At 42.6% G+C, this 27746-nt stretch overlaps 2 protein-coding genes and 1 pseudogene across 16 annotated transcripts in view; 2 read left to right on the forward strand and 1 right to left on the reverse strand.

Moving 5' to 3' along the window:
- Nucleotides 1-1582: 1582 nt before the first annotated feature.
- The window catches only part of Slc25a53 (solute carrier family 25 member 53), a 53312-nt gene continuing 27148 nt past the window's right edge, over nucleotides 1583-27746 (reverse strand). For 9 of the 13 annotated variants that reach the window (XM_076918549.1, XM_076918551.1, XM_076918555.1 and 6 more), the window contains one exon: nucleotides 1583-4118. In XM_076918549.1, the coding sequence (XP_076774664.1) occupies nucleotides 3167-4087 (921 nt within the window). In that variant the 5' untranslated portion in view covers nucleotides 4088-4118 and the 3' untranslated portion in view covers nucleotides 1583-3166. The other 4 variants (XR_013105918.1, XR_013105917.1, XM_034485720.2 and 1 more) reach the window with 3 other exon arrangements.
- On the forward strand, nucleotides 13131-16341 carry Zcchc18 (zinc finger CCHC-type containing 18). Of its 3 annotated transcripts, none has more exons than XM_034485716.2 (4): nucleotides 13131-13376; nucleotides 13703-13757; nucleotides 13927-14066; nucleotides 14470-16341. In XM_034485716.2, the coding sequence occupies exon 4, from the start codon at nucleotides 14595-14597 to the stop codon at nucleotides 15774-15776; it is 1182 nt and encodes a 393-aa protein (XP_034341607.1). In that variant the 5' UTR covers nucleotides 13131-13376; nucleotides 13703-13757; nucleotides 13927-14066; nucleotides 14470-14594; the 3' UTR covers nucleotides 15777-16341. The 3 variants fall into 3 exon arrangements, with proteins under 3 accessions (XP_034341607.1, XP_034341606.1, XP_034341608.1); XM_034485715.2 differs by having other exon boundaries at nucleotides 13140-13324; XM_034485717.2 differs by having other exon boundaries at nucleotides 13166-13324; nucleotides 13706-13757.
- Nucleotides 17950-18256, forward strand: LOC117694744 (vacuolar ATPase assembly integral membrane protein VMA21 pseudogene; annotated as a pseudogene).

Below are 27746 nucleotides of genomic sequence, written 5' to 3' on the forward strand. Positions count from 1 at the left end.
TTAGGAGGTGGAAGCAGGTGGATCTCTGAGTTCAAAGCCAGCCTGGTCTATTTTTTGTTTGTTTGTTTGTTGTTTTTTTGGACAGAATTTCTCTCTGTAGCCCTGGTTGTACTGGAACTCACTCTGTAGACCAGGTTGGCCTCTAATTCAGAGATCCATCTGCCTTTGCCTCCTGAGTGCTATGATTAAAAGCATGCACTACCACTGCCTGGTTGCCAGCCTGATCTATACAGTAAGTCCTACACAGAGAAACTCTGTCTCAAAAGGAAGTGTGTGTGTGTGTGTGTGTGTGTGTGTGTGTGTGCAGTTTTCTGTCTAGGAAGAAATTTTTCTCTGTGTATAGACAGAATGCATGCATATGAGCATTATGCATAAAATTTTTCCATAATCTCACATTTGTTTCTAAATAGAATGAAGAAGGGGTTACAGATTGACAAAGTGACAACTGTGAATTCACTGTGTACTTGGAGATAAGTGCATCTATTGGATAAAAACATGGGGGGTGTGCTGATTATTTCTCTTTAGTTTGTTAAACATTTTGTGAAAAATATTTTCTCTTGGAAGTTAGACATATGCATAACTAGCTGCTGTTCTAATTTTCCTCTCTTTGTCTAAATATGTATTGTACTTCCTTGAATGGGCAAGCATTGGTATCCATCAGGATCCATGGAGATTTGGTTCCAGGATCTCTGGGAAAACCAAAACCAGTCACTTCTGAAGTCCCATATTTTCAAAAAAAAAATTGTATAATTGTATTGGCATGAAACTTCCCACCAAATACATTTTATTGTTTTATTTCTATTTAGGTTTATTTTTTTTTCATTTTGTGGGGAGGGAGAAAGAATTGAGTCACGATCTCATGCGGCCCAGTCTGTCCTGGAACGATGTAGCCTAGGGTGGCCTTGCACTCCTGATCCTCCTACCCTCATATCCCCAGGAAGGAGATTACAGATATGTCACACTATGCCCTGCTCTGTCCCATATATTTTAAATTGTTTCTAGTCTATTTATAAAATCTAATACAAGCTTAAGTGCTCTGCAATTGATCGTTATACTGTGTTGTTCGAATGTATAACAAAAGAGCTGCACATGTTCAGTACATATGCAATCCCCACCAAATGTTTTCTATCTATAACGCATAGATGTTCACTCTACAGGTAAGAAAGGATAACAACACTGTCCCAGCCCACTCAAACCTACTATTTGGAAGTTCATCTGCAGCTCTTCTGGAGGACCATTTTCTATTGACCTTCTCGGCAAATAAATACTAGTATTCTTATGGCCTACAATCCTGACTTTAATTCCTGCAGCATTCGGTGATGAATTCTCATCCCTAGACAAATGGGTCATTATAAAGGACAATTTTGGCTCGGTGAGGAGGTGTAGATAGAGGAATTTACCATGGTATCATATATGAAGCAAGAACTGCAGCACATGCCATCTTGGGAATACTCAAAATTCTAGAGCTAAAAAGAGTAAGTGTGCAGTGTGCATGTGTGCAGTGCGATTCTGTTTATGCGGTTTGGGTGCCGAAGTCGTCATGAGTGCAAGCATGCTGTAAATATTACAAACTCACTAAATATTGTGGTTTAACATAATTTTATTATCATTGTTATTTCATTGGCATCATAATTAGCACAAAACTAAATCCACTATTAAAAGAAAACAAACACATCCCAAAGGCATGTGTGTTGTTGACAATGGGTCAGTAACATTATCTTCATGTAATAGGGATAGCACCCTGAGGAAAGAGACTATATCACAGCTTGATAATCAATTCGATAATTCACCAACTTTACTGAGCACCTAGGCACAATGGAGGATTTAAAAATGCATATAAGAATCCCTGCTTTCAAGAAGTTTGCAGACTAGTAGGAGGTATTGAAGAACAGCAACAACATCAGTACCACATGGGACCAGTGTCATAATGGGATCAGTGCATGTTGATGAGCTGCTAAAAAGGATATCACAAAATTAATGTCACCTTCAGGTTTTTTTTTTCTGGGGGGGGGGTGATAGAGAAGGGGCTCCATACAGACAGTGGCATCAAAGCTGGACTTTTGTAAATTGCAGGCCTTTTATTGTGGAGGAGGTCAGTACAAGTGGAGAGAACGGTGTGGGGCAGAGTATGGCCTTGGGTAAGTTCATAAAATATTTGGGGAGTGAAGCGCACTGCATTTGGCTGGCTTATGCAGACCATGCATGTGGGATAATAATATGTAGAAAGTTATATGGGATCCATATTGACAATGGCTCTGAATGGCAGGCTAAGACCATTCATTATACTATATAGCTGTCTACATCAACAGAATTAGTGATTAATTATGAAGAGATATGCTCATGCTAGTTCCAGGTTTATCTTATAGAAACTTAAATGGTTTGTAGGCAATATAATCATATATATATATATATATATATATATATATATATGTGTGTGTGTGTGTGTGTGTGTGTGTGTCTGATAACACCAAACCACTTATTTTTCTCTATTTGGTATATAATTAAATTAATTAAATTTCTTGCTTCAAAGCCTTTTTTTCCTTCTATCCAGGCACCAAATGTTTTCTCAGCCCTATGTCCAGCATCATCAGTTCTTGTGGTATCTGATGGGTGGAGGTGAGCCCAATCTAAGATTTGTAATCAGAACAGAGACCCTGAAAATGGGACCCATAGCTTGAAGCGAGAATGGCTGTGGTAGAGGCAGTGAGAAATGTCAGTAAAATATAGGCATCTCTGAAGTTGTCCCCAAAGTCTAGTACAGTTCATTGAACTTAGAGTTCCACTCGGTTTGGTCAGAAGGACATATAGAAGGATCCCAGACTTACAGTACTACATAGAGTCTTCTTTTTAAAGTTTCCTCTTACTTAAAAAAAAAATCCTTGAAGGAATGACATTTAATCTGGGCTACAGCTTATTTAAAGGCTTATATTTAAAGGCTCCAGGTTCTGAGGCTACTGAAGCTGTGTATAGACTCGGGAGACTTTCTTTGACCAAGGAATCCTGGTAGGCTTTGTCTGTGACTAACAGGTGAAAAGTTAGGAGCTTCTCCCATGCAGTACCAGTTTACAGATAATGGTTGATTTAGGTAACCAAGCCAAAGAAATATACTATACACAACCAACAAGGAAAGATTTAGACTATGGATGCCATAGCCACACATCTTCAGTCAGTCTTTCATCTCTTTCTTGGTGTGAGCCTTTCTCTGCAAGAAGTCATGGATAGCAGTTGTGAGGCCCCAGGTCACACTGGACCTGAGGACGATCAGGGATCCTCCTCTATAAATCAGCAGGACTTTTCTACCTCGAGTGTCCCACACATCTTGTGCAGAGGCCCACAGGCTTGGCATTCTCTGCCAGCCAATATGAGACTGCATATTGGCAACTAGCACAATCAGAGGATACAGAATCAGGCAGGTGATTGTTCCATTGACACTACCAGACACCAAAGCAGGAACCCAATGGGGCAGGCCCTGCCTTGCCAAGCCATCCTGGATAGGATCCTTGAAGGAGAAATACAGAGCACTTCCCAGGCTGTTTCTGGCAAGGACCGGCCAGAAACCTCGATAATAACCCAGCGACAGTCTCCCCCAAAGCCCGTAAGAATTGAATTCCTTGAGAATGCTGAAGGTGCTAGGGAAGCAAGCTTGCTTTCGAGCATCCTGAAGCACATTCTGTACTCTTTCAAAGGGGCTCAGTGCTACAGCTTCTACTACACCTGACATGAGTCCTGCAGTCCAGCGCTGTCCGAGAGAGTGTGGCCCAACCGGGGAGAGAAAGCACAGCAAATTATCATAAGTGCCAAACAGCAGAGTCCCTTGTAGAGTCTTGGAGAGAAGAGGAGGGTAGATGCCCCGGTAGAAGTACTGAGGGCCTTCGAGCCAAAGCTGCCTCACAGCCTCTGACACTGCCACAGCGTGGATCTGCTGCCGGAACACAACCTTATAGATAGGAAAGGTCAGGAAAGTAGACATAAAGTTGGAAATTGCCCCAAGGGTGTAGGCCTGTGACTGCCAGCTTTTCTTTCCTGGAACTTCTGCTCGGGTCCTGTGTTGAAGCTCCTTTCCAGCAGAGTTGTTCTGCTCCTCCATGCTGAACACAACTGGACACAGATGGATGAAGCTAGCAAGAGGAGACAAGAAGTTAGGCCAACCATTTAAATGTCTTCACATGGGTTTTCCAAGTTTGGTCTGCGAAACTTGGGAATCAGGAAACACTTTTGACGGTTTCTAAAACAGACATGCCCTTAGGGAACTAAGAACTTATCAACCTTAAATTAAAATTTTAATTTATTTCCCCTGATAGTATGTGGTACTTTGGTGACACAGTAAAATTCAAACATTCAAAGAATTATGATTAATAATCATAGAAACGAGGAAACCTACTACCTTCAATTCTTAACTGCAAAGCTTAGCATTTTCAAAATGTTCCTGCATGCATGTATGAGTACGCCCACAGGGGCTAAAGAAGACACTGGATCTCCTGGAGTTACAGGTAGTTTGAGTCACCTTGATATGAGGCTAGGAATAGAACCTTGGTCTTCTGCTGAGCTGTTGCTTTAGATCTTATTACCCACTGAACAAGTAAGTTGTTTCTCTCTTTCCCAAACTACATTTTGCCATGCTATGAGTTGATCCTAGGCCTTGTGTGCCAAGCAAATCTACAATCAGATTCACAGCCTCCACCCCGCAATTTTTTTGGTGTGTGTGTGGTATATGTTTATGTTAGTGTTCATGGGTATGTGTGAGTGCATGTTTGTGCAGGTGTGTGTGTGTGTGTGTGTGTGTGTGTGTGTGTGTGCAGGTGTACACACATGTGTGCGTATGTGTGCGTGTGTTTGTATGCATGTGCACACATGTGCATGGATGTGTATACTAGTAGAAGATAGAAATATATACTGCTTGTCTTCTACAGGTCTCCAACTTATTTTTGGAAATAGAGTATCTCACTGAACCTGGAGCTCACTAATTTGGCAAAAACAGCTGACCAGAGAGTTCCAGAGGTCCTCCCATTATTGCTTTCCCTGGTCTAGGATTACATGCCTGGCATTTTATGTGGATGCTATTGATCTAGGCTTGGATTCTCATGCTTACAGAACAAGCCCTTTACTGATTCAGCCCTCTCCCCACCAAAACGTTTTTAAGGTAGTAGTAAAAAGTTGCAGCGAGAAGCTTTCTTTCAAAGTCAGTTGTAAATTTGGGGGGGTGAGAACTTCCTCCCATCTACCTCTGTAGCTTCCTGCCTAAACTATAGCTGTCTCATAACTCCCTACTCCTCCATAACTTAAGGAAGGGAAGAGCAGCTGCTTCTGGAAGTTCCTCCATGCCACGACGCTCAGCACCTGGCAATTTTCAAGCTTTACCTTTTACCTGTAGAGCTACAAAATACAGCAGGGTTAGCCGGGCGGTGGTGGTGCACGCCTTTAGTCCCAGCACTTAGGAGGCAGATCAAGAGAATTTCTGAGTTCGAGGCCAGCCTGGTCTACAGAGTGAGTTCTAGGACAGCCTGGGCTACACAGAGAAACCCTGTCTCGAAAAACAAAACAAAACAAAAAAACAGAATACAGCAGGGTTTCTCATTTTGTTCTCTACTGACATTTGGCCCAAGATCATTCTTTATTCTTACTGTTTGTTTTAGCCACAGAAGGCTGTTTATCAAGGTGCCTGGCTACTACTCACTGCATACCAGAATCACAAGTAATGTTGCACATATGTAAGATTCAAAACAGCACCATCAAGGCATGTAGCTCAGTTGACAGACTACTTTCCTAGTGTTCATGAAGCCCTGTGTTTAAGCCCTATCATATAAACTGTGTGCAATGGTGCATATATGTAACCCATCATTGGGAAGTAAAGACAAGTTCAAGACCACCCTCAACTACTTACCAAGTTCAAGGCCAAGTGGGAAAACATAAGACAACCCCCCCCCCCCACACACACACACACATACTTAAAGAATCTTAAGACATGAAGCAGTAGTATTGGATGCAATTTGGGGGCCAAGACACAAGAGGGAAACTTACAATCAAGAAAGAAACAAGAGCTAGATGTGGTAGCACAGACCTGTGCTTTGAGCTACTTGGGAGGCTAGGGTAAGAGATCACTTGAATCTGAATTTCAAAAGTTGCCTGAGCAACATAGTGAAACCCTGTCAAGAAGGAAGAAAGGGAGGGAGGGAGGAAGGAAGGAAGGGTGGAGAGAGGGAGGGAGGGAGAAGGCGAGGGAGGGGTTGCATAGGTCTGAGAAGAGAGGGCATGCAGCAGTGGCACCTGTCATGTCAGAGAAAGGAAGCACATGGCTGGTCAGGTACAAACAAGGATGATGAGAGCACATGCTAATCAAGACGGAAGACAGAAACAGGAAGTCTAGCCACAATTGCGGACAGCAAGTTTCACACAGAACCTAGAACACTGTGGTCTGTGGTTATGGCTCACTTAATAGGACAACAGGCCAACCAGGCTGAGGGCCCAGCACAGAGACTAGGTACTACATGCAGGCCATACAGCCTTCCCTGGGATTCTGCACTCACAACTGGCCTTCAGTGCTTCTCCTAGAATCACCCTTCTTGACCCTGCCTGGCCCCAGCCTCCTGTCCTGTTCCATCCCTACCCCCACAATGTCATTTTACACCCCTTTTGCTGAAGCCACACTCATTTCATAGAGATGGGGGGGGGCTCACCCTTTTGTTCTGCCCATGACCATCTCCCCTGCTCCCAGCACTTCATGTTGTCCTAAAGCCTCAGCCTCCTTCACCTTCAAAGCCAGAAGGGGAGTAGAAGGCCCTGCGTTCCCATGATCCTTTGGCTGAGAACTTGCCAGGGTCGAAGGTTCAAGGGGGCATTTCTAACATCCATGTAGAATAATTCTGAGCACCTGGCAGTCACTTCCTTATCTCAAGAGCCAAATGGGGTTCCTCCCTTACCTCTTCCTGCCTAGGTCAGTCAGACCTCTAAAGCGACAGAAGCCTGAAACATTCTACATCTCTCCCTTCCAAATCTCACCTTGGCCTTAATAAGGACAAGCGATGAGATAAAAGGTTTTCACTTCATCTAACCCTGACTTCAGTAACATTCCAGTTCCTGCTCTCATTTTTATAAAGATGTGTATATTACTCCAAAAGACAGTCTGACTTAGTAGAAGGAAAATGGTTTGGCACACCCACATTGTAAGCTCTGGTTCTGTTATCAACATTTTATAGGACTTTAAAATTTTAATGACTTCTTGGAGACTCTTTTACTTGAGTTATAAAATTATCAGGCAAGGAGACCTGTTTGTTCTGTCAGCATCCCCTAAACTGTACTCTGTCACAGGGCTCAGATGTGAGAGATTTTGTACCTGTGGTTGAAAATGACATTGCACTTTTGTACCACAAATTCCTTCTACCATTTATGTCAATAATTTTGAGAGATTAAAAGTGAAGAGTAATTAAGAAGCATCATACTTAAAATATCTCACATATCATCTTTTAAGTCTAATTACTTGTATTTTACCCAGGGAAGGAAGGTCATGTTTCTCTTGTAAATTTTTCTCTTAAGATGCTTTAGGGAATAGATCCAGAACTGAATTCTGCCTTCACTGCTTACTTAGCTGTGTGATCTGGGAGGAGGGCAGGAAGGTTGATATCTCACACATTCTTCAGCTCTAAAGTGGTAACAATAAGGTCTATAACACAAAAGGCTAATATAAAGATTAATAGCAACATGAGATAAAGTTGTTGAAAGCCTATAACTTGGCAACTGTATGTTTTAAAAGTATCCAAAGAGATTGTTCCCAACATCATTATCTGTCTTCACAGAGTACATGTTCCCAAAGACCAGCTAGAACCAGATGAAGTGGCATGCTGGAACATATCCACTGTTCCTATGGGAGCCAGGAAAGAGCTTTCTTTTATGAATTCAAAGGCTCAACATAACCCTCCAGGAGAACCTGGTACCCTAACATTAATGTCAAAGTATGGGATGGAGAAGGAACTTGGAGACTGCCTTGAATAATCATCATTTAAACCCTATGATCTGTCTCCCATGTCTACAAACCTAATCAAATGAGTGTATGGGAACTAAGACTTCCATGGCTAGTCTAGTGAACACAGGTATCATGGGTGGACATGAATCAGCCCTGTATCTATCTGTTCATTTGGAGAGATTCTCAGCCAGTCCTTTGGTCAATTAAAAAGCACATACCAATCATCTTTTAAGTCATGGGCAAATCACTATGGAGCTAAAGATGGATAGGATTTGCTACCTGTCGTCAAGGATGTGGGAATTTAGTAGGGTAGACAGTTCAACAATGGACTCACTCACAATGGAAAACAAAATAAAAATAACATGGTCAAAGAAGATAAATAAGGGCAATTTATTGTACCCAGGACAAGGAAAACTCAATGCTGGCAAGAATGTGGAGAAAACACATCCATTATATACTGTTTATGGAAATGTAAGTTAGCACAGACACCACAAATATTAAGGGTCCTCAGGAAAGAAAAAAAATAATAAAGTAGATGGTTCAGCTAGTCTACTCCTGAGTATATACCTGGAAAAAATTCAAAGGGCTTACCAAAGAGACATCTGAATTGTCCTAGTTTGTTGCCACATTATCCACAGTCATTATTGTAGAATCAGTCTAAGTACCCATAAACAAATGAATGGATAATAAACATTTGGTGTGTAGATTAGTAAACAGAGTATTATTCTGCCACAAAAAAAGAGCAAACCCTGTCATCTACAGCAGGATGCAAGAAACTTGATGATGCTATGCTAAGTGGAATTAATCAGGAACAGGATGTCAAATATAGCATGCTTTTATAAATTGGAATCATAAAAATTGTAGACTTGTAAGCAGAAGAGTAATTGTTAGGGATTGGGACGGTAGGGGGTAAAAGAAGGATGGTTTGATATGATGCTGTATTCATATAAGGCAACATCACATCGAATGCCATTCAAATGCTAGAGATCTTCAAAAGTCAGGAGTCACTCTCAGCACAAGATTTTTCAAAACTTCCCAGTGCCCTAACATATGCCATTAATATGTGTTAATAAAAATGTTCTCAGGAAAGAGGCAGCACCAGCCTTAAATAAGTCACCCCTTGTTAGGGGGAATAAGTGGAGGAAATAGGTGTTTTATACTGAGGAAGAGACCTAAAGGACAAAAATTATTGTTGGCAGGGATATGTGCTTCTAGAAGACTGGTTCTCAACCTGTGGGTCACAACCCCTTTTTGGGTTAAAGGGCACAGGTCACCTAAGATAATCTGAATATCAGATATTTACATTACAATCCATAACAGTGACAATTTTTCAGTTATAAAGCAGAAATAAAAATAATAAGTTTATGGGTTGGGGCCACCATAACATGGGGAACTGCATTAAGGGGTCACAGCAAAGGAAGGTTGAAAAACACTGTCCTAGAATATTGTGCTTGGCCTTCACACCCATAGAAGAAAGACCTTCCCTGGTCCCCATAAGAACACCAGATGTATTTCTGCAAGGCACTTCATCTGGTCCTGACTGATCTTCAGGAATATATAGTCTGTGAAGACAGAACAGCCTGTGGTGCCAGCCTTGTAGATGGTTTAGAAAAACAAAACAACAAAAAACCCAACCATCCTAACCCCCTCCCTCTCCCTCCCCCACAAAAAAAAAAAAAAAAACAGAGCAGAGGCTAACACAAAGAGTCATAAAGAGGGCCACGTTTATTGTCCCCACTTATGTATGTCATAGAGAACTTTGTAGTCAGACAACCCTATTCTGCTCTGCCATTCCCTGGCTTTATGACCTTGGCCAATTCTTTCCAACCCTTTGAACCTAAATATCATTACTGTTTTAATTTATATCTCTTTCTTATTTTGGTGGAGGGGGCGGTACCACACGCTTGTGAAGAGCAGAGAACAATTGGGGCCCTGGATTCTCTTCTTCCACCCCATAGGTTCTCAGACTGAGCTCCAGTCATCAGGCTTAGTAGCAGTCACCCTTACCAGCAGCCATCTCACCCCCCCGTGGAGCACTATTTTTAAAGTGATTTTCATGAAGATTGCATGTAATCAAGAACATGAAGAGCCTGTGCTGTAAGTTTCAGTTTTTAAAATGAAGTGGAAGCAGCAAACCTCAAATTATGACAAAACTAACACACTCTGACTGTATTAGGATCTTCTATTAGGATGCTTTCTTTTATCCTGGTTTTTCCCCATCTTCAGCGCTAGGGATCAAAATGAGGGTTAGTATTTACATACTAAGAAGATACTCTTCTGCTGAACTGCATCTGCAGCCCTGCAAGATACATTTACCACTTTCCCCTCAAAATGGAAATGGAAAGTACTCATGGGTTCTGGAGTTGGGCAGCCCTGGGCTAGCATCCCAGTGGCTCCACTTTCAAGTAGTCCAGCCTTATGCAAGCCACTTCACCTCCTTGAAACTCAATTTTCTCTGCTGAAAAAATGGTGCACACTGCCTGTGTCAGCAGGGCTGCCGTGTTTAAACAAGATAACCAATGGAAAGTTCCTGGCACAGAGGAGCCTGCTGCCAAAAGGAGCCACTATTATTTCGTCTGAAAGCTTTACCTCCTCACCCTCAAGCTTTTAAGGTTCATTTGTCAAAATCCAAAAATGTGGCCTCATTAGAACTATCCTTTGGTGCATACTCCCATCCACGTGGCCAGAGATAAGAGATGTTCTGCATCCCAAAGGATTTCACTAGTACCTTTGCTCTAAAACATTCTTGCCTCAACCTCTGAACCTATACCCAATCCATTCTTCTCATTATTTTTTTTTAATCAGAACTCTCAAGTCCTGATTAGTTCCTGGATCTTACCCACCCAGTCCAACAGAGAACATCTACTTTGGTGATGAAGCCAGTGGAAACACAGAACAAGGGTCTGCTATGAGGTTGTTGTTTAACATGATACTAGGAGCAGAGCAAGATATGAAGGAAATCTACCAGGTATTCGCAGTACCAGCCCTAACTCTGCCAGGTGAACTGCCTGTCTCCTATGTACCTCCAATGCTCTCTACTTTACCCCCACCGTTCCACCCCCAAGAGAAAGACTACAACATCAATAGAGAAGGTGCTGCCTTCCAAATTTGGATTGCTTATGTAATTCTAATCACTACAGTTGTAAATAAGAAGGCAGACAGGAATAGGTGAAATACCTTAGCAGGTTGAAGACAAAGCCAATGGCAATTGCAGGGTTTCAAATGGTTCCTGTGCTTCCAAGCATCAAGAGTCCAGTGCAAACCCTACAGGGGCCTCCTAGCTACCATCTACATGTGACAAGTGTCACCTGCTGTCTAAGAACCAGAAGCAGGAAAAATGGAGCAGGTTTTCTCCCCTCTGGCTTCACGGCCCATTCGCTTTGGACAGCCTTGCATGCCGTTTCCATGGAGTTGCTCCTTCCTGGGGCCAGTGATGCCAAATCCAGCAAAGGAGAAGTCCCCTGAAGAGCTCACAGAAGGGCAACCTAGCAACCTAGCCTTGAGCCAGGAAATGAAAGAGCTATATCAGCAGCAGAGAGCTGTGGTGTGGGGGTTAGGTCAAATGTTTTGTTTCTCACACTTACGTCCTCAAGCAGGTGTTGAAAGAGGAAGCTGTTACGAAGACGGTAGGGCAGTGAATGATTCTTAACTGTTTGGAGGCCACAGGCCCATCTGAAAATTTAGAGAGCTATGGAATCAGGGAAAAGTGGTCAAATTCTTTGCATGCAGTTTCAAGAAGGACTTAAGGTAGGAACTTCTGCTCTGGAATTAAGTTTCATGACACATAGGCTATGGACAAACATTTAAGTGGCAGAGCCACTTACTGATAGTCTTCAGCATGCTATGGTGTTTAGAACAGTGGTTCACAGCTTCTCTACAACCCAGAATCAGTGATAGCAACAGGGAAAATGCAAATGACATTGCTCATCCGCAGTCTGCAATAAGGCCAAATCTCCAGAGCTGGAGCCCAGCAATGTGCATTTCTAACAAGCCCTCAACAACGATTCTGTGGTAGCCAGCTGGGTGCCCATACTTTAGTCTGTAACATGAATTCTGGATTGATGGCTCTAGCTTCACCCTGTAATTTTAGGCAAGTCATCTCTGAGTCCGATTTCCTTTGGGGGTCACACAGAAATGCTGCTATTTTTATAAACAGGTGGTTTATTTTAGTGTAAAACTGGGAGCAGAAAACGTGCCTCAGTTTCCTCCTTGGTATAGTGCATATCATGAAGGTTGCCTTTCTCTTCTTTCCCATCTCTCCCCACTCCTCTCATCAGCACAAGCATTATATTAGCAAAGCTGCTGAGATGGTTTGTGGCTATGTATGTACGAGTGAAAATGCTCTCTCTGGGTAGCCCAACACAGGGCAAAATGTTGGCATCAACACAGAGGAAAACGCTGGCATCAACAGAACAGCTGACGGAGGTGCAAAATCCGACGCTATTAGCTTCTTTGCTGCATGACACAGGACAGGATGCCTAGCTCCTGGTGGCTCAGTTTTCTCATCTGTAAGTGACGTCAGTTCTTGGTCATTAATTTTATGTAGCCCTATATTGGTCCTCTCATCCTCATTTTGGCTTTTCTCCACTAACCCTTAATCTGACACTACAAAGGGGGTGTTTAAAGGGTGTAACCCTTGAGGCTAGATGCCAGGGCTGGGGTGAGAGCTGTTAATTTTGTGCTTCCTACCCACACTGCCTAGGTGCTTACATCCCCCTCTCTGTTAAATGGGTACACTGCTACGTTTTTAGCGCAAGACTGATGAGAAGAATACATGAGATGTCCGTGCAAGCGCGCTGGCCACACAGAGCTCAGCAAATGCTATCCCCTTCCCCCCTATACAAAGGTGAAGAACTCTCATTGTTCACTTGGTTTCGGTCCCACCTCGTGTTTAAGGCATCTGGTCGCAAAGCATCGAAGGGGAGCCAAAGCGGAAGGCGATAGGAAGAAGGGAAGAGAGGGGAAGCTGCAAACTCACGAATGAAATGTAAAAGGGCCAGGTCCGTGAGTCCAAGCTGCACTTGACGCCGCGCCCGCTCCCGCGCCAGTCTGCCGCAGCCCCCTCTAGCAGGTTCCCCCCCCTCCGGCAGGCATTAGCATCCTGGACCAGGCTTTGCAGGGAGGCCGCCCCTGCGCGCTGCTGATTGGCCACGCCACTACCTTCGTCACTCTCTTTTGTCTGAATGGGCAGAGGCTAAAAGCAGCCGCTGCTGCTCTGCAGGCTGAAATTGAGGGTGGGGGCAGCTGTAGCTGCCTTGGAAACCGCAGCTGCGACTCTGCTACCCCTGCTTGGGCAACCCTGCAAAGAGCCTAGCCCAGACAGCTCAGAGGCTGAAGCGCCATCCTTTCTTCTGCAAGGCCTAAGAGGTGAGACAGCTCTTCGCAGCAGCCCCTGAGCATCCTCTGCCCATCTACGAAGGTAAAGAAAGGGGGTGCAACCACATAATGCAGAGATGGGAGGATGAAACCTTAATATTTTGGGCTTCAGAATTGGCAACGTCGAGGTAAGGAAGTGAACACCCTAGCGGTTGGGCTATATGGTGGTATGAGGTGAGTTTCAGCTGGATGCTACCTAGGATTTGCCTAGATTGGAGAGGGGACATTTTTTTTTTTTCAGGAAGCTAGCAAAGGACAATGAGAATGATTCACAATTCGTTTGTCCTGAAGCCCCCTTTCTCTCATCTCTTCCGGAACAGAAATATGGGGTGGGAGGGTATCCAATTTCTCTTCTTTTTTTCTCCATAGCAGCTCATCAAAGCCGGTTTCAAAAGCGAATTCTGTGTGACTGATTGCAGAGCTGGTAGGCCGCTGTTTTCCCCGGGTGAAATGGATTGGGGGAGGGGTGGGCTCTTTTGGCTTTTATTCTGAAGGTAGGGTTTTTCCTCCTGGCGACAATGGCGCCTGTGAAGGAACCATGAGACTGCTGACGTCTCAGACCCTTGTCCTCCCTTCCTTTTGCTGTGGCGCAGTCTAGACTAGAGGCCCAGAGCACCTGGATCAGAGAGCCTGCGATCAGAGACCAGCCCTACCTGGACAAGAACTATTACGGAAAGCACCTGTTGCAGAGGCTAGGCTTGAAATTAAGGTGGAGGCCAGTTTCTGAGCCCTGGTAAGAATCCTAGAAAGGGGGGAGGGGCAGAGGGCGGGGGGGGGGAAGGAGGGACTTGCTACCTAATATATTTTAAACCTTAGTAACATAATTCTGTAAGGTTTATTCTATTGCCCCCTATTTGAGAGCCTAGTAGGGGCTCCAAAGGCTGTTGCAGCTAGAATTCCAAGCAACAGTTGTTGCCTCTCCTGGAGAACAGGCAGTGAGGTGGGGTGCAGTAGGGAGGGAGGAGATGCGACTGACAAAGGCCCCAATAGCACAGAGAAACTATTGCTCCTCAAGGTTGTGATGTGGCAATTTCCTGCTGCGTAGTGGGCAAATATTCAAGACTGGAGATTAGAAGCTTGTTTCCAAGTCCATTGTGTTGTTGATTTTTTGTTTGTTTGTTTGTTTTGTTTTACAGTTCCTACCCAAACGCAAGGAAGAGACTGCCGGGGAACGTTTCTTTGGAGGTTTCTGCAGATTGGACTGTTTTTGTTTGCAGCAAGTCCAAGCGTCTTGTATTCAGATATCCAATTATTGTCAGACATGGCTAGCCTCCTTGCTAGAATGGGTAACAGTCGCCGGCAGAATGCAGCTTTTATGCCTTTTGCCCATTCCATGCTGAGGGCCCTGGGGAGGAGTCTTGGTCCTTTGATAGCCAACATTGCAGAGAGAAATATACAGTCGTTCTCTGGGAGGGCAGAGCTAGGCCCCGGGGAAGAAACCTTTGAGAACTGGCTAAGCCAAGTCCATGAGGTCCTACCAGATTGGCCTATGCCTGAAGAGGAAAAGATCAAACGCCTGATGAGAACCCTTAGGGGCCCTGCCCGGGAGGCTATGCGTTTGTTCCAGGCTGACAATCCCAATCTAAATGTGGCAGAATTTTTGCGGGCAATGAAGTTGCTATTTGGGGAGTCAGAGAGCAGTATGACAGCACATGGCAAATTTTTAAGCACCCTGCAGGCACAGGGAGAGAAACCATCTCTGTACGCGATTCGTTTAGAGGTGCAGCTGCAGAATGCTATCCAGGCAGGGGTCCTTCCTCAGAGTGAGGCGAACAGGACTCGCCTGCACCAGCTCCTTGTAGGGGCTGAGCTGAGTAGGGAGCTGCGCATCAAGCTTAAGGGGCTTCTCCAAATGCATGCGCATACTGAGCAGGAATGCCTTCCTGACTTCCTGGAGTTAATCAGGATGATCAGGGAGGAAGAGGATTGGAATGAGACTTTCCTTAGAAATAAGAGGCCCAGAAGATCTGAGACTGTAATGGAGAGAGCTGCCAGCCCTGTCGTCTTTCAGGGCTCCCTGCCTATAGTGATAGGCAGTGCTGACTGTAACGTGATAGAGATAGATGATTCCCAGGATGACTCAGATGAAGATGTGATTCTGGTGGAGCCTGAGGACCCTCCACTCTTATCCCCAGGTCCCTCATCCCTGAGAGGCACAGCCAGTAGTCAGGAAGAAATGCTAGTTATTGAATCCTCTGATGACTTGGATGAGGAGTCTCCTTCCACTAGCAGTGGTTCTGGGCAAAGGAATAATGGACCTGGGGATCTAGGTAGAACCAGAAAGCGAAAGTACCCAATCCGCTGTCCTCATTGTGGTGAAGAGGGCCACGCCAAAGAAACCTGTGACAATACCAGCAACAAGGGCCAGGTTTTTGAGAATCTGATAGTCACTCTGCAGGAGCTGACTCATATGGAGAGACCAAGACCCTCTGTACCATACTAAGGTGTGAGACTCAGCCCCAGATCAATGTTTAAGTCTCCTCAGAAGCTAATTCTAGAGGAAAAAGAGATGGGGTGGGCTTCTAACATAAGGAATTCATTTAAAACAAGCTTTTCTTTGGAGAAGAAAAAGCAAACTGGGATACCATGTAACAGAGAGGCATGGACCCACATCATTCCTTGCTCATTCCATTAACTGCTTAATGGTTGTTCCTCTGTGTGTCGTTCTCTGGTGATTTTAATCTATCTGTGAAGTGGTATCTTCTTGAACCTTCCAAATGAAGTTAAAAAGAAAAAAACTAAAGTGCACATTACCTGAAAATCTCCCCCTGATACAATCCTTGTCAGCCCTTTGGTGAATATCCTGTATACTTCCCTGTACCTGTGTGCCTAGGTATTTATGTATTGATAAAAGTGATCACATATAAGTGCTGTTCTATATTATGTATTTTTTCATCAGGCAGTATATATTGTGGACTTCTAAATAAATGAATATATAACCATCTAATGTCATGCATACTATATCTTTGGTGAAAACAAATAAAAAGTGAAACTAATTGTAACAACTACAGGAGGAGTGTTTTCTTTAAAGGTAAGAAGGGAAGTTGAAATGAGTGACATATCTCTTCAACACTTGTTATAGCTACTGGCCTGCCCCCTAGTTCACACAGCCATCTGCACCAAATAGTTAATGTCTCAGTGTCCTCAAACATAGCTTGAGAAGTCTGACCATGGCCCAAAAGAGGAGGCATCCCTACGTGTCTTCTGCCTCACCCTTGGCCTGAGAGCAGAAGCTGAAGCTGACTTCTGGTATCTGTCTTCTTGTGGGTATATTAGCCTTTTACTGAAAAACCTGATGGAGAATGACTGCATATAAGGCTGACAGCAGACTGTAAATGAATGCTGATCTAAGGATATGAAGCATTTGTAAAAGACTTATTTTTATTTGAAGTATAGGACTTTTTGCCTGCATGTATTATAAGCCTACAGAGGCCAGAAGATGGGATCAGATCCCCTGTACCCAGAGTTTGTAAGTCACCATATGGGTAGGTATTGTGCAAAAAATCTAGGTCTCCAAGGGCATAAAGTGTTCTTGACTGCTGAGATACCTCTGTAGTCTGACTCATTTTACCCCAATAGGGTTTGCACAGGTCTGTCTGAGAAGGGGGTGTACAGCAGTGGTAGCTGGCTTGTCGGGGACAGAAGTAGAGGCCAGGTGCTACATCAAGCTATACAGCCTTCCCTGGGATTCTGCACTCACAACTGGCCTTCAGTGCTTCTCCTAGAATCACCCTTCTTGGCCCTGCCTGGCCCCAGCCTCCTGTCCTGTTCCATCCCTACCCCCACAAGGTCATTTTGCACCCCCTCCTTTATTGAAGCCACACTCCTTTCTTGGTGATGGAGGAGGCTCACCCTTTTGTTCTGCCAGTGACCATCTCCCCTGCTCCCAGCACTTCACGTGTTGTCCCAAAGCCTCAGCCTCCTTCAGTTTCAAGGCCAGGAGAGTAGAAAGCTTTGCATTCCTGGGAAAGAGCTTGCCAGGGGGAGGGGTATTTCTTGCATCTTTCTGCAAGAATTCTGGGCACTTGGCAGTCACATCCATATCTCAAGAGTCAGAACGGGCACCTCCCCTACCTCTTCCTGACTAGGACACTCAGGCCTACAAAGTCACATGGTCCTCAACGTTCTTTCGGATTTATAGCTCTTATTTGTTCTCTACAACTTTCAAATCTATCCTGATTCCCAGATTATAAGATCATTTCTGCCTGGGCTGCTCTGTTTGGGGGGGGGGAGTTCCCCAGATTTACAGGTTCCCTTAGAAAGTAGCTAGCTTTGAGAAGAAATACATGCTATATCCACACGGCCATCCTCATTACGGTTACCTCGGAAGTCCAGGGTGAACTGCTGATTGGAAAAGCTGCTCTGTAACTCATCCTTTCTTCCTTCCCCACCCTTTCAGCTATACAAACCTGGAAGTGTGCGAATTTTCATTTCACCAAACATGATGCAAAGCTGATCATTTCTATTTTACTTTGTGGGACACTGAATTTTCCTTTATTCAAGAAAAAATACGTACAGACTTTCTGTGTGATGGCTGGCTTAGTACTGTTACCCTCCTAGTGGCTGCTAAGCCCTGCCAATTATCCAGTGCCTGCTGCTACCCTCAAGGCCACACCATGGAGTTCTTTGATAAAGCAGCCCTGAATATGATGCAGCCTCCAGAGTTTAGAAATGAAAAGAAAATTCTTTATCTCTAGCTTCAACCTTGAAGACACTCCTGTTCTTTACAGCTTTAAGGATCACAGTTCCTATCTAGCTGTATTTTATAACTAAATCTTACATATTTGAAGGTGCCCTTGGAATTTCTAATAAAGACATTATTTTTATGCTGCAATTGTTGCTGTTCACGTGGTTCTGGCCCTGTTTGTCTATGTGGCACAGAATGAAGGCTCACAACAGTGGCATGAAGGCAAACAGGATTAAAGTGAACATCACCTTTTGATAGCATGAAATTTATTTTTGGAATATGTTAAATACTTCTGAGATATTGGTTAACAAATATATTGTTTGAATAAAGTTAAAAGAACATATTTAAAAACAAAGAAATATGTACAAACTGGGTATATCGGGTATACACTTTAATCCCAGCACTCTGAAAGCAAGAGGCAGGTGGCTCTCTTATGAGCTCAGCCTGCTATACAGAGTTCCAGGACTGCCAGGGCAACATGGAGAAACCCTGCCCCAAAATAATAAAAATAAAAATGAAAGAAGAGAAATATGTATGAGTAGAAAGCCTGGCATTTCTGCCTTCATTTTATGTTTGTCCCTTTTTCCTTCCAGTTACCTGTTTACCTCTGCACATAGGCATGTATGTCAATCACTTAAGGGGTGCCTCGACTCTTGCACTCCTTTTCAAGGCTAAATGCATAGAGTAAATCAATGCCCTAAACCTACAGTCACCAGAATCTCACCGGAAAGCCAGTCCTTCAGATAAGGGCAAGTCTCTATGACAGCACAGCTGTATGCTAGTGTAGAAATAATCAATTTCAGTGAGCCAGATTGACTCTCTCAAGCAATTACAGCATTAAGTACTTCATCAGATCACCCTGAAGAAGTGTGATCTTCACACACTGGGACTAAGGTGATATGATAAACTAGGCCACACTCAGAGGAGGCCAGCTTAATTACATACATGTCCTGCCCCTTGCCCCAGTCATCCACTATATAAACCTAAAGCTCATGTGGGTACCCAAAAGATGGACTTGGGGATATCTGTCCCAGTATCTTCCCAATATGGTCACATTGACTAAATCTGTCTCTGCATTTTATTATTACATGTCTAATGAGTGTTTTAGACATAGATTGCCTGCCCTGTTGAGAAAACCCAGCAATGCCTGTGTTGTTCAGATTCCTCTTGGCTTCTCTGAGCAGTATGGATCCCTTTGGAATGAGGAGGGTCTTATAATCTAATAGAGGTAAAAGGGAATCAGAAAGTTTTTCATGGCCATATATATCCAAGACAGACACTCAGGGAAAGGTCACTGCTTCTATGAACCAATTTGGAAATGTGTGCACACCTTCATACCACCGTTTGCATGTGGGTCAAAGTACAGCTTGCGTGAGTTGGGTCTGTTTTTCTATCATGTGGGTCATGGAGCAAAAGGAAAGGCTGTAGCATTCCCAGACCAAGCAGATTTGCTCTATTCTAAGATGAAGTTACTTAGTAAAACCTTGATGAAAGTACATAAGCAACAATTTTAATGAAGATACATATATTGTCCATTGATTAGAATATTCAGTAACTTGAAAGTAAAAGAGACAGATGCAAAATGAAGGCCAAGATGCCACACTTGCACCCTGTTTTTGTATAGCATGGTGGCATGCACCTATAATTCCATCACTCAGGAAAGTGAGACAGCTTTGCCATGAGCTCAAGGTCACCCTGGGTTACATAGCATATCAAAGACAGTCTGTGTTCTATCCCCTGTCCTGCATTTCTTGTAGACAGGATAAATTTGGGGTTGAAAGTTTTATGGGTGGGTTCCTGCCTGGCTACAGGAGGTGGCCTCTTCAGGTTCCATATCCCCAATGCTGTGAGTCACAGCTAAGGTATCCCCACTGATTTTTGGGCACCTCCCTGATACCATTTTTAAAAAACTGCCTGTGAAAACTTTTGACCCAAAATTTATCCTGTCTACAAAAAATGCAGGCACAGGAGATAAAGCAGAGACTGAGGGAATGGCCAGCCAATAACTGGCCCAACTTAAGACCCATCCCATGGGCAAGCACCAATCCCTAACACTATTAATGATACTCTGTTATGTTTGCAGACAGGAGTCTAGCATAACTGTCCTCTGAGAGGCTCCACCCAGCAGCTGACTCAGACAGATGCAAACACCCACAATCAAACAGTGGATGGAGCTTGGGGACTCTTATGGGAAAATAGAAGGAAGGAAATCAGGTCCCAATGGGGGATAGGAACTCCACAGGAAGACCAACAGAGTCAACTAACCTGGGTACTTGGGGCTCTCAGAGACTGAACCACCAACCAAAAAACATACATGGTCTGAACCTAGTTCTCCAGGCATATATGTAGTAGATTTGTAGCTTTATCTTCATGTGAGTCCTAAACAACTAGAACGGGAGGGGGCTATCCCAAAAGCTATTCCCTGTCTGTAGAATATGTTCTTTTAGTTGAACTGCCTTGTCTGGCCTCAGTGGGAGAGGATGTGCCTAGTCTCACAGAGACTTGATGTGCCAGGGTAAGGGAATGGGGGAGCCCATGAGCTCAAAGGAGAAGGGGAGGGGAGATGAAGGAAGGATTGTGGGAGGGGGCGACTAGAGGGGTCATGAGCAGGATGGAAAATAAATAAGTAAAAAAAATTTTAAAAGAGGACAGCTTACTTCTTACTTAGAACATGTCTCAAAAGAAAGCATGTAACATAAAGTGTTATTTTTTCTCAAAATGAGTTTCATATAACTATATATGTATATGTAGTTTAACATAGTATTAAAATCTTGCCAAGATTTCTCATAAACATATCCAAGCTTATTCTAGAACATATAAGGAAAAGTAATGAGAATAGCCAAAACACCTTTGAATGAATAAACTAGGGATAATCACTCTATCAGATATTAAAGTTTATTATACAGACAAAGGCTATTGAGATTTGCTACTGGGGTAGCATAAGACACAACCCAGAAATGAACGGAGAACCCATAAACAGACAAACAGAAATACACTCAGCTGATTATTCATTAAGCGGCAGAAGGAAGTATAAAGAGATGATACTGGTACTCCTCTCAGTTCTCCTTTTTATTCTGTCTGGGACTCCAGTTCATAGGATGTCACAACATTTATTTAAAGGAAAATTTCCCTTCTAAGGTAAATCTGTATAGATCTGCACTTACATACAAGCACAGAGCTGTCTCCTAGGTGATTCTAAATCCTGTTAAATTGGCAATAAAAACTAATCATTATAATTCCACTTCCTGCCAACCCGACACCAAACATGTCACCTTAGTACTCTACCCTGGTTCCTAAAGTTTCATGTTCATCTCAGAATGTATTTAGTCTCTCTCTAAAAGCTCTCATAGTCTAGTTACAGCTCTGCTAAAAAATTCAAAGTCTCTTCTGAAGCTCCAGACCATTTCTTAATTTTGAGAACCTATGAAATCAAAATACAAGTTGAAGACTTCTAATATACAAAAAAAGAAGAAACATCCCCATCCTAAATGGGAAATAATGGGAGAACAGCAAGGAAAGGCTGGATTAAAGCAAAACAAAATCCCAGTTACAACTAACACCAAATCCTATAGCTCCATGGTTAGCATGTAGCATGTATGATAGGATGGATTATCTGAGGTCTAAATTTGGGTAGTAGCAACACTCCAGTTCTGCCATCTACAGCACATGTGACTTCTGTCTTGGGCTTGTTCCACTGTGTTCTTGCGGCTTTCCTCAGTGGATAAGCACAAGTCTAGAATCTCCAATATCCTGGTCTCTCCACTGTAACTTGGGCTTCATCTTCCCAGTTCCATGCAATGGCTTTTCTGGGTCTTTGTCCAGGGACTCCAACAATTATACCCAGTACCTGGATTCACAGGCTTTGTGTAGCCTTGGAACAAATCTTCGTGACTCGATCTCACTTGCTTCTTCTATGCCTGAAAAAAGCAGATCCCCAGTGAATGATTATGCAGAATTCTGCTTTTACCTTGAGATATAACCTGGTCCAATTAGATCACGGTGTCAGTGGCCTTTGTGTGCCTTTAATGTTGACCCTAGGGAACTGTTTCCCTGTGCATCCATTCTGGAGTTAAGGCTCCACTGAGATGACATTCTTGGTTTAGGCTCTTTTCCTTGCCAAACTGTACATTTTTCTTATCTTTGTGCTTCACCTGTTGTTCCTTCTCACTATAATAGAATCCCAGCCTGAATGCTATCTTGTCTTAAAATTCCCTCTGCTGAATAAACTTCCATCATTTTTTGTCTATTACTTTTGAAGTCAGCTTCACTCAAGTTCTCTGGCACTGGCAAAATAAAGCCATATAGCACACATACATTTAAAAAAAAAACTTAGAACTAAACAAAATTAAAACTTGTTTTATAAAAGACTCAGAACAAAAACAGAAGCTATAGAATGGGAGAACATATTTGAAAATATATAACAACATATTGGTGTTTTAAAAGTATTACTCTTCTGCACAGAGTCCATACAATTCCCATAAAAATTCCAACAATGTTCTCCACAGAGAAGGTTTTAGGAAAAAAAATCCTAAACTTTCAATGGAAGTACCAAAGACCTTGAATTAGCCAAAGCAATCTTGAGCAGAAAGGATAGTGCTGGAAGTACCCCAATAGCTAATCTCAAATTATGCTACAAGGTCACAGAAACAAAAACAGCATAACACCAATGTGGACTAGAAGAAAGGACCCATAAATAAACCCATGCAGCTACAACCACTTGATTTTCAACAAAGGTGGAAAAATCATACACTAGAGTGCTGAGAAAACTAAATGAAAGAAACTATAGTTGTGTCTCTCACACTGGACAAAAATTAGTTCAGCTTGGATCAAATTCTGAAAGTACTAGAGAAAAACACAGGGGAGATATTTCAAGAGTCCATAAATTCCAAGAGGGTAAGCTTCTTGCCTGTTGCATCAGGAGTGGCTCAGCGTGGTAGAGCAAACAGTTATGTAGTATATGGGGAGAAGTTGGAGTTGTAGCTGAGGAAGATGAAGCCCAGGGAAACACAGAAGTTATCACTATAGCTCATATAATAATGTGTTTACTGTTCTCGAGTTTTTGTTTTCCAAGATTAGGCACAGGCAAGAAGTTTTTTAAAAGGGTTTCAACTATCACAGGAAATAATCCCAAAAATCCACAAGTGAGATGCCATGAAATTATAAAGCTTTTGCAGAACAAAGGAAAAACTGTACAGAGACAGCCTATAGGGTGTTGCCAGCTATACATACAAGAGGAGATTGATTAACAAGAATCTACAAAGAGCTCCAAAAACCAAACTCCAGAAATATAAGGCAAATTAATTGAATAGATGACTACCAAAAGAAGAAAGAACATTTTTGTGGGACAGGACCATGGCTCTAACCTTCCCTGAGGATTTATATGTAATTAATATTAATGGAGGAAGAAGAGATTTTTTTTCAGTCATGTAGCCACTGGCAAGGTACTCATGCTCCTGCAAATAAACACTCACCAATGCTCCTATAAAGAACCCTAATGGATAGCATTGACTTACATATGAAAGTGGAAAGGCAGCTAGTTAGGAAGGAAGGGGATGAGCAGGTGTGGGAGTAGGGTGAAAGAAGGTAACAGTAAACACATTATAGACATGTATGAAAATGGTCATACTGAAATCCATTACTATGCGTAAGTAATATATGATAATAACACTTTAAAAAGAAACCACGGATGAGAAAAGGTTTGAAGGAAGGAAGATGAGGGGATAATAGGATACGTAACACATGAGAATTAGAAATGGAGGACTGGGCAGAGGGCACAAGGTGGGGATGAGGGAGAAGATTGGTCAGGGAATATCAAAGAAATCAAGCTGTTCTAAAATGCCCTAATGAAAATTGTAACTTTATATGTTAATTTGAAAACTAAATCAAGAGGCCAGCAAGATGGCTCAGCAGATCAAAGCACTTGCTACCAAGCCTAATGATCTGAACTCAATGTCTAGGACCCAAGTTAGGAGAGAATTGATTCCATTAAGTTACCCTCTTACCTCCATATGTATGCAATGCATATGCATATACAAACTCAGGCAAATAATATACAAATATACAAATAATCAACAAAATTTAAAAACTATTTAATTTAAAAGTTCAATATTCTTGCCTTTTATATCCTAGCATTCAGGAGGCAGAGGCAGGTGGATCTCTGTGAGTTTGAAGCTAGCCTGGTCTACAGAGTTGAATTCCAGGTTAGCCAGAACTACACACAGGAAAACCCTGTCTCAAAAAAATTTTTTCATTATCCTTAGAATGAAAGAAATTCAAATTAGACTTGCATTGAGGTTGGGGTGACACTTCAGTCAGTAAAATGGATGTTGCAACCCTTGGGACTCATGTAAAAGAATCAATACAGAGGCATGCACTTACAATCTCAGAGCTCTATGAAGGCAGAGATAGGAGGCTCACTGAGGCTCAACTGGAGAGTTGCAGACTCACTGAGAGTTCCTCTCAAAAACTAAGATGGAGAATATGACGGCTCGAATGAGAATAGTCCCCACAGGCTCATATTATCTGAATGCTTGATTCCCAGTCAGTGGAAGAGTTTTGGGGAGAACTAGGAAGTGTGACTTTGATGGAGAAGGTGTGTCACTGGGGGTGGGCACTGAGATTTCAAAAACCCATGCCTGGTCCCCTTCCCTCCTCTTTTTCCCTGCTTCTTATGGATAATATGTAAACTCTCAGCTACTGCTCTGTGCCATGCCTGCCTGCTGCCATGCTCCCCACCATGATGGCTATGAGCTCACCTTTTGAAACTGTAAGTGAGCCCCCCTTTATTTTATAAGTTGCCTTGTTCCTGGTGTCTCTTCACAGCAATAGAATAGTAACTAAGTAACTAAAAAATCACCCAATGTCAACCTCTGACCTACACACCTACAGAGAGAGAGAGAGAGAGAGACAGACAGACAGACAGACAGACAGAGACAGATACTCTCACATACAAATGGCATGCTTTTTCATACCCATCGACACGCATACATACATCACACACACCCCAAAATAAAATCTTATTTCATCATTTTTCTGATCAGCATCATGCACAGGCTGCCAACTTTCTTCTTTCTTTTTCTAGATTACAAGATTCATTACCTCCAATATCATAGCCAATAGCATTATAGCTCATGCCAAAATGAAGCTTATATAATACATATATGGTCCCTTTAAGACACACCACATCTTTTCTGGCATTGGCATTTTTGTTAGTGGCTACTTTAAACAGTGAAGTCACTAACAAAAGAGGCAAAAAAGTAACATTAAATGACCATGAAAAGGACAGTTACAGTGTGGTAACAGATATGATAAAAGCAGTGTGTTCTCTATTCAACCTTAGCTGGGAACATCTAGTGCCTGGCCCTCTGTGCAGGTCCATGAATGATCATAAAAGTACTGCAAGTACTAACTACAGAAGTACTGATAAATTTTAGCAAATAGTCCAGGTTATAAATAGGAAATTATTAAATGAGGATCAACTCTAGTATAATAAAATATGTACCTTTAAAATTATGAGCAAAAATTGCTAATTATTTCTTCTTTGAATTTTTAGTCTATGTGCTGCTGAAGCAAGCACCTTTTGAAAATTTTTATAAACAGGTTCTTCCTGTGTCTTAGGCTAGCCTGAAACTCACCTTGTAGTCCAGGCTGGCACTGCAATTATCCTGCCTCACCCACCCTGGTATTGAGTTTACAGATCTTAGCATCCACATCATATTTTGTATTCTTTAAGAAATTAGTAATACACATAGGTTCACTGTGTTGGTCTGTGTAATTTTATGCGTGATTACAAATTTCCATAATCGATGATTTTTACAGAGATTTATTGTTATACTGAGTTGCTTTTCTACTTTCCTTTGACACATTTTTCCTCATTAGCATGTATGTGGAAGTCTCCAGATTATAAGTCAAGGCCTTTTTAATGTTAGTTATCTACTACAACCCAACTTAAAGCCTCTATCATTCTGAAAGCCCACAGAGCCCAGACCAGCTCAACTCTGTGGAGGTATGGCTTTATGTACAAAAATGGCTAGGAGTCTAGTTGCTAACCCACAGGCAGAGATACCAATTACTTCCTGGCTTCTAAGCAATCCTGATAAGGAACATGTCAACCACTCTTGGGAAACCAATTAATTCCTACCAAGCATATTATATCTGTCTCCTTTCTCTCTTCTCCCTGTTCCCCTCCCCAAAACACAGCCTCTCCTTTAATTAGTTACAACCTCTGTAAAAGCTCATCCCTAGAGGAAACAGATTCACCCTATCTTAGCAGCCATTGTCACTTGCAGCTTGTGATCTAGGGGTGGGACCATGTGGAATTTCCCCTATTCATGGTGGCATGTCAACCGGTGCTGCCATTATGCTGGTCTTGTTCAGGCAAACATTGCTGAGAGCTCATGGATATATTTTCCTCTGTCGTGTACACATGTGTATGGGACACTATAAAATAACAGATACCCTGTTCCTATGGTTCTTACTTCCTATCTCCTCTATTCTGTGATTTTTCCCTTAGCCTTAGGTGTAGGGTTCCATTCCAGATATATCAGTTGGAGTTGGGCATCCCACAATCACTTACTCTTTACATTCTGGCCAGTTGTGGGTCTCTATATTAAACTTTATCTGTTGTAAAAAGGAAGCTTCTTTTTATTTACTTATTTGTATATATGTGCACACACACGTGCCTGTATAGACAGGGTCTCATTATGTAGGGCTAGTTGGCCTGGAATTCAATAGGTAGACATGACTTGCTTAGGCTAATAGAGATTCACCTGCCTTTGCCTCCCAAGTGCTGGGATTAAAGAAATGCACCACCACACTTGGCTAAAAGGCTTTTTGATGAGAGATGTGAGCTACACTTATCTGTAAACAAGCAGCATCACTTCCATACATACTATCAGTTAAAAATACTTATAGAACCCACCAAATTTGAGAGCAAGAGACCACACAGGGGGATGGCTACTGGGAAGAATGGTTAGCAGGGGCTATATGATGCAGTTTACCACCCCTATAAATTCTGTAAGCTGTCGAAAAATTGTGCTCCTGGACACTGCACTCCAACTACAAACGTGAGATGAAGATAAACCTTTTGCTGTCAGATCTGATATGTTCTGTGTATAATGCTTGCTTTTATAGCTACTGAACACCACTGGGTTGAACGTCTCCTTTACTTCTACATACTACCTTTTCTAATTCCCCTTTTACTTTTATAGCTACTTCACAATTTCCCAAACTGGCCTACTTGGTACTCTCTCCCCTCTAACCAGGCTCTCTCATCAATTCTCTTCTCACTTGGCACATTCTATCTCATTCATAGCCACGGCTGCATCTACCACTTCTCTGCTGTGCATTCTTCAATGTAGCTCCCTATTCCAGAATTCTCTCCAGTTTTCCAAATTCCTATGCATTTACCTAGATGCTTCAAAGATATTTCAAACAGGGCCAAAACTGAAATATCTTCTTCCTTAAACTTGTTTTTTTCTTATCTTTTTAATCCTATATTTATGTCATGTTGGTGTGCCCAAAGAACTTTGGGTTTCCTTCTTAACATTCCTTCCCCTATATGTTATGTCACTCATGCCTATTTAAGCTTTTAAATAACTTGTTTATTTATCTCCTCCTTCTATCAGAGACACCAATCTGGCAGAGGGTTGTGTGGGAGTCTTGCTCTGTCCATCTGACCTACAGCTGCACAGAAATTACAGTTTACTACAGCTAATTTAACTTTGC

Source organism: Arvicanthis niloticus, chromosome X (genome assembly GCF_011762505.2).
Source record: "Arvicanthis niloticus isolate mArvNil1 chromosome X, mArvNil1.pat.X, whole genome shotgun sequence".
Classification (NCBI taxonomy): domain Eukaryota; kingdom Metazoa; phylum Chordata; class Mammalia; order Rodentia; family Muridae; genus Arvicanthis; species Arvicanthis niloticus.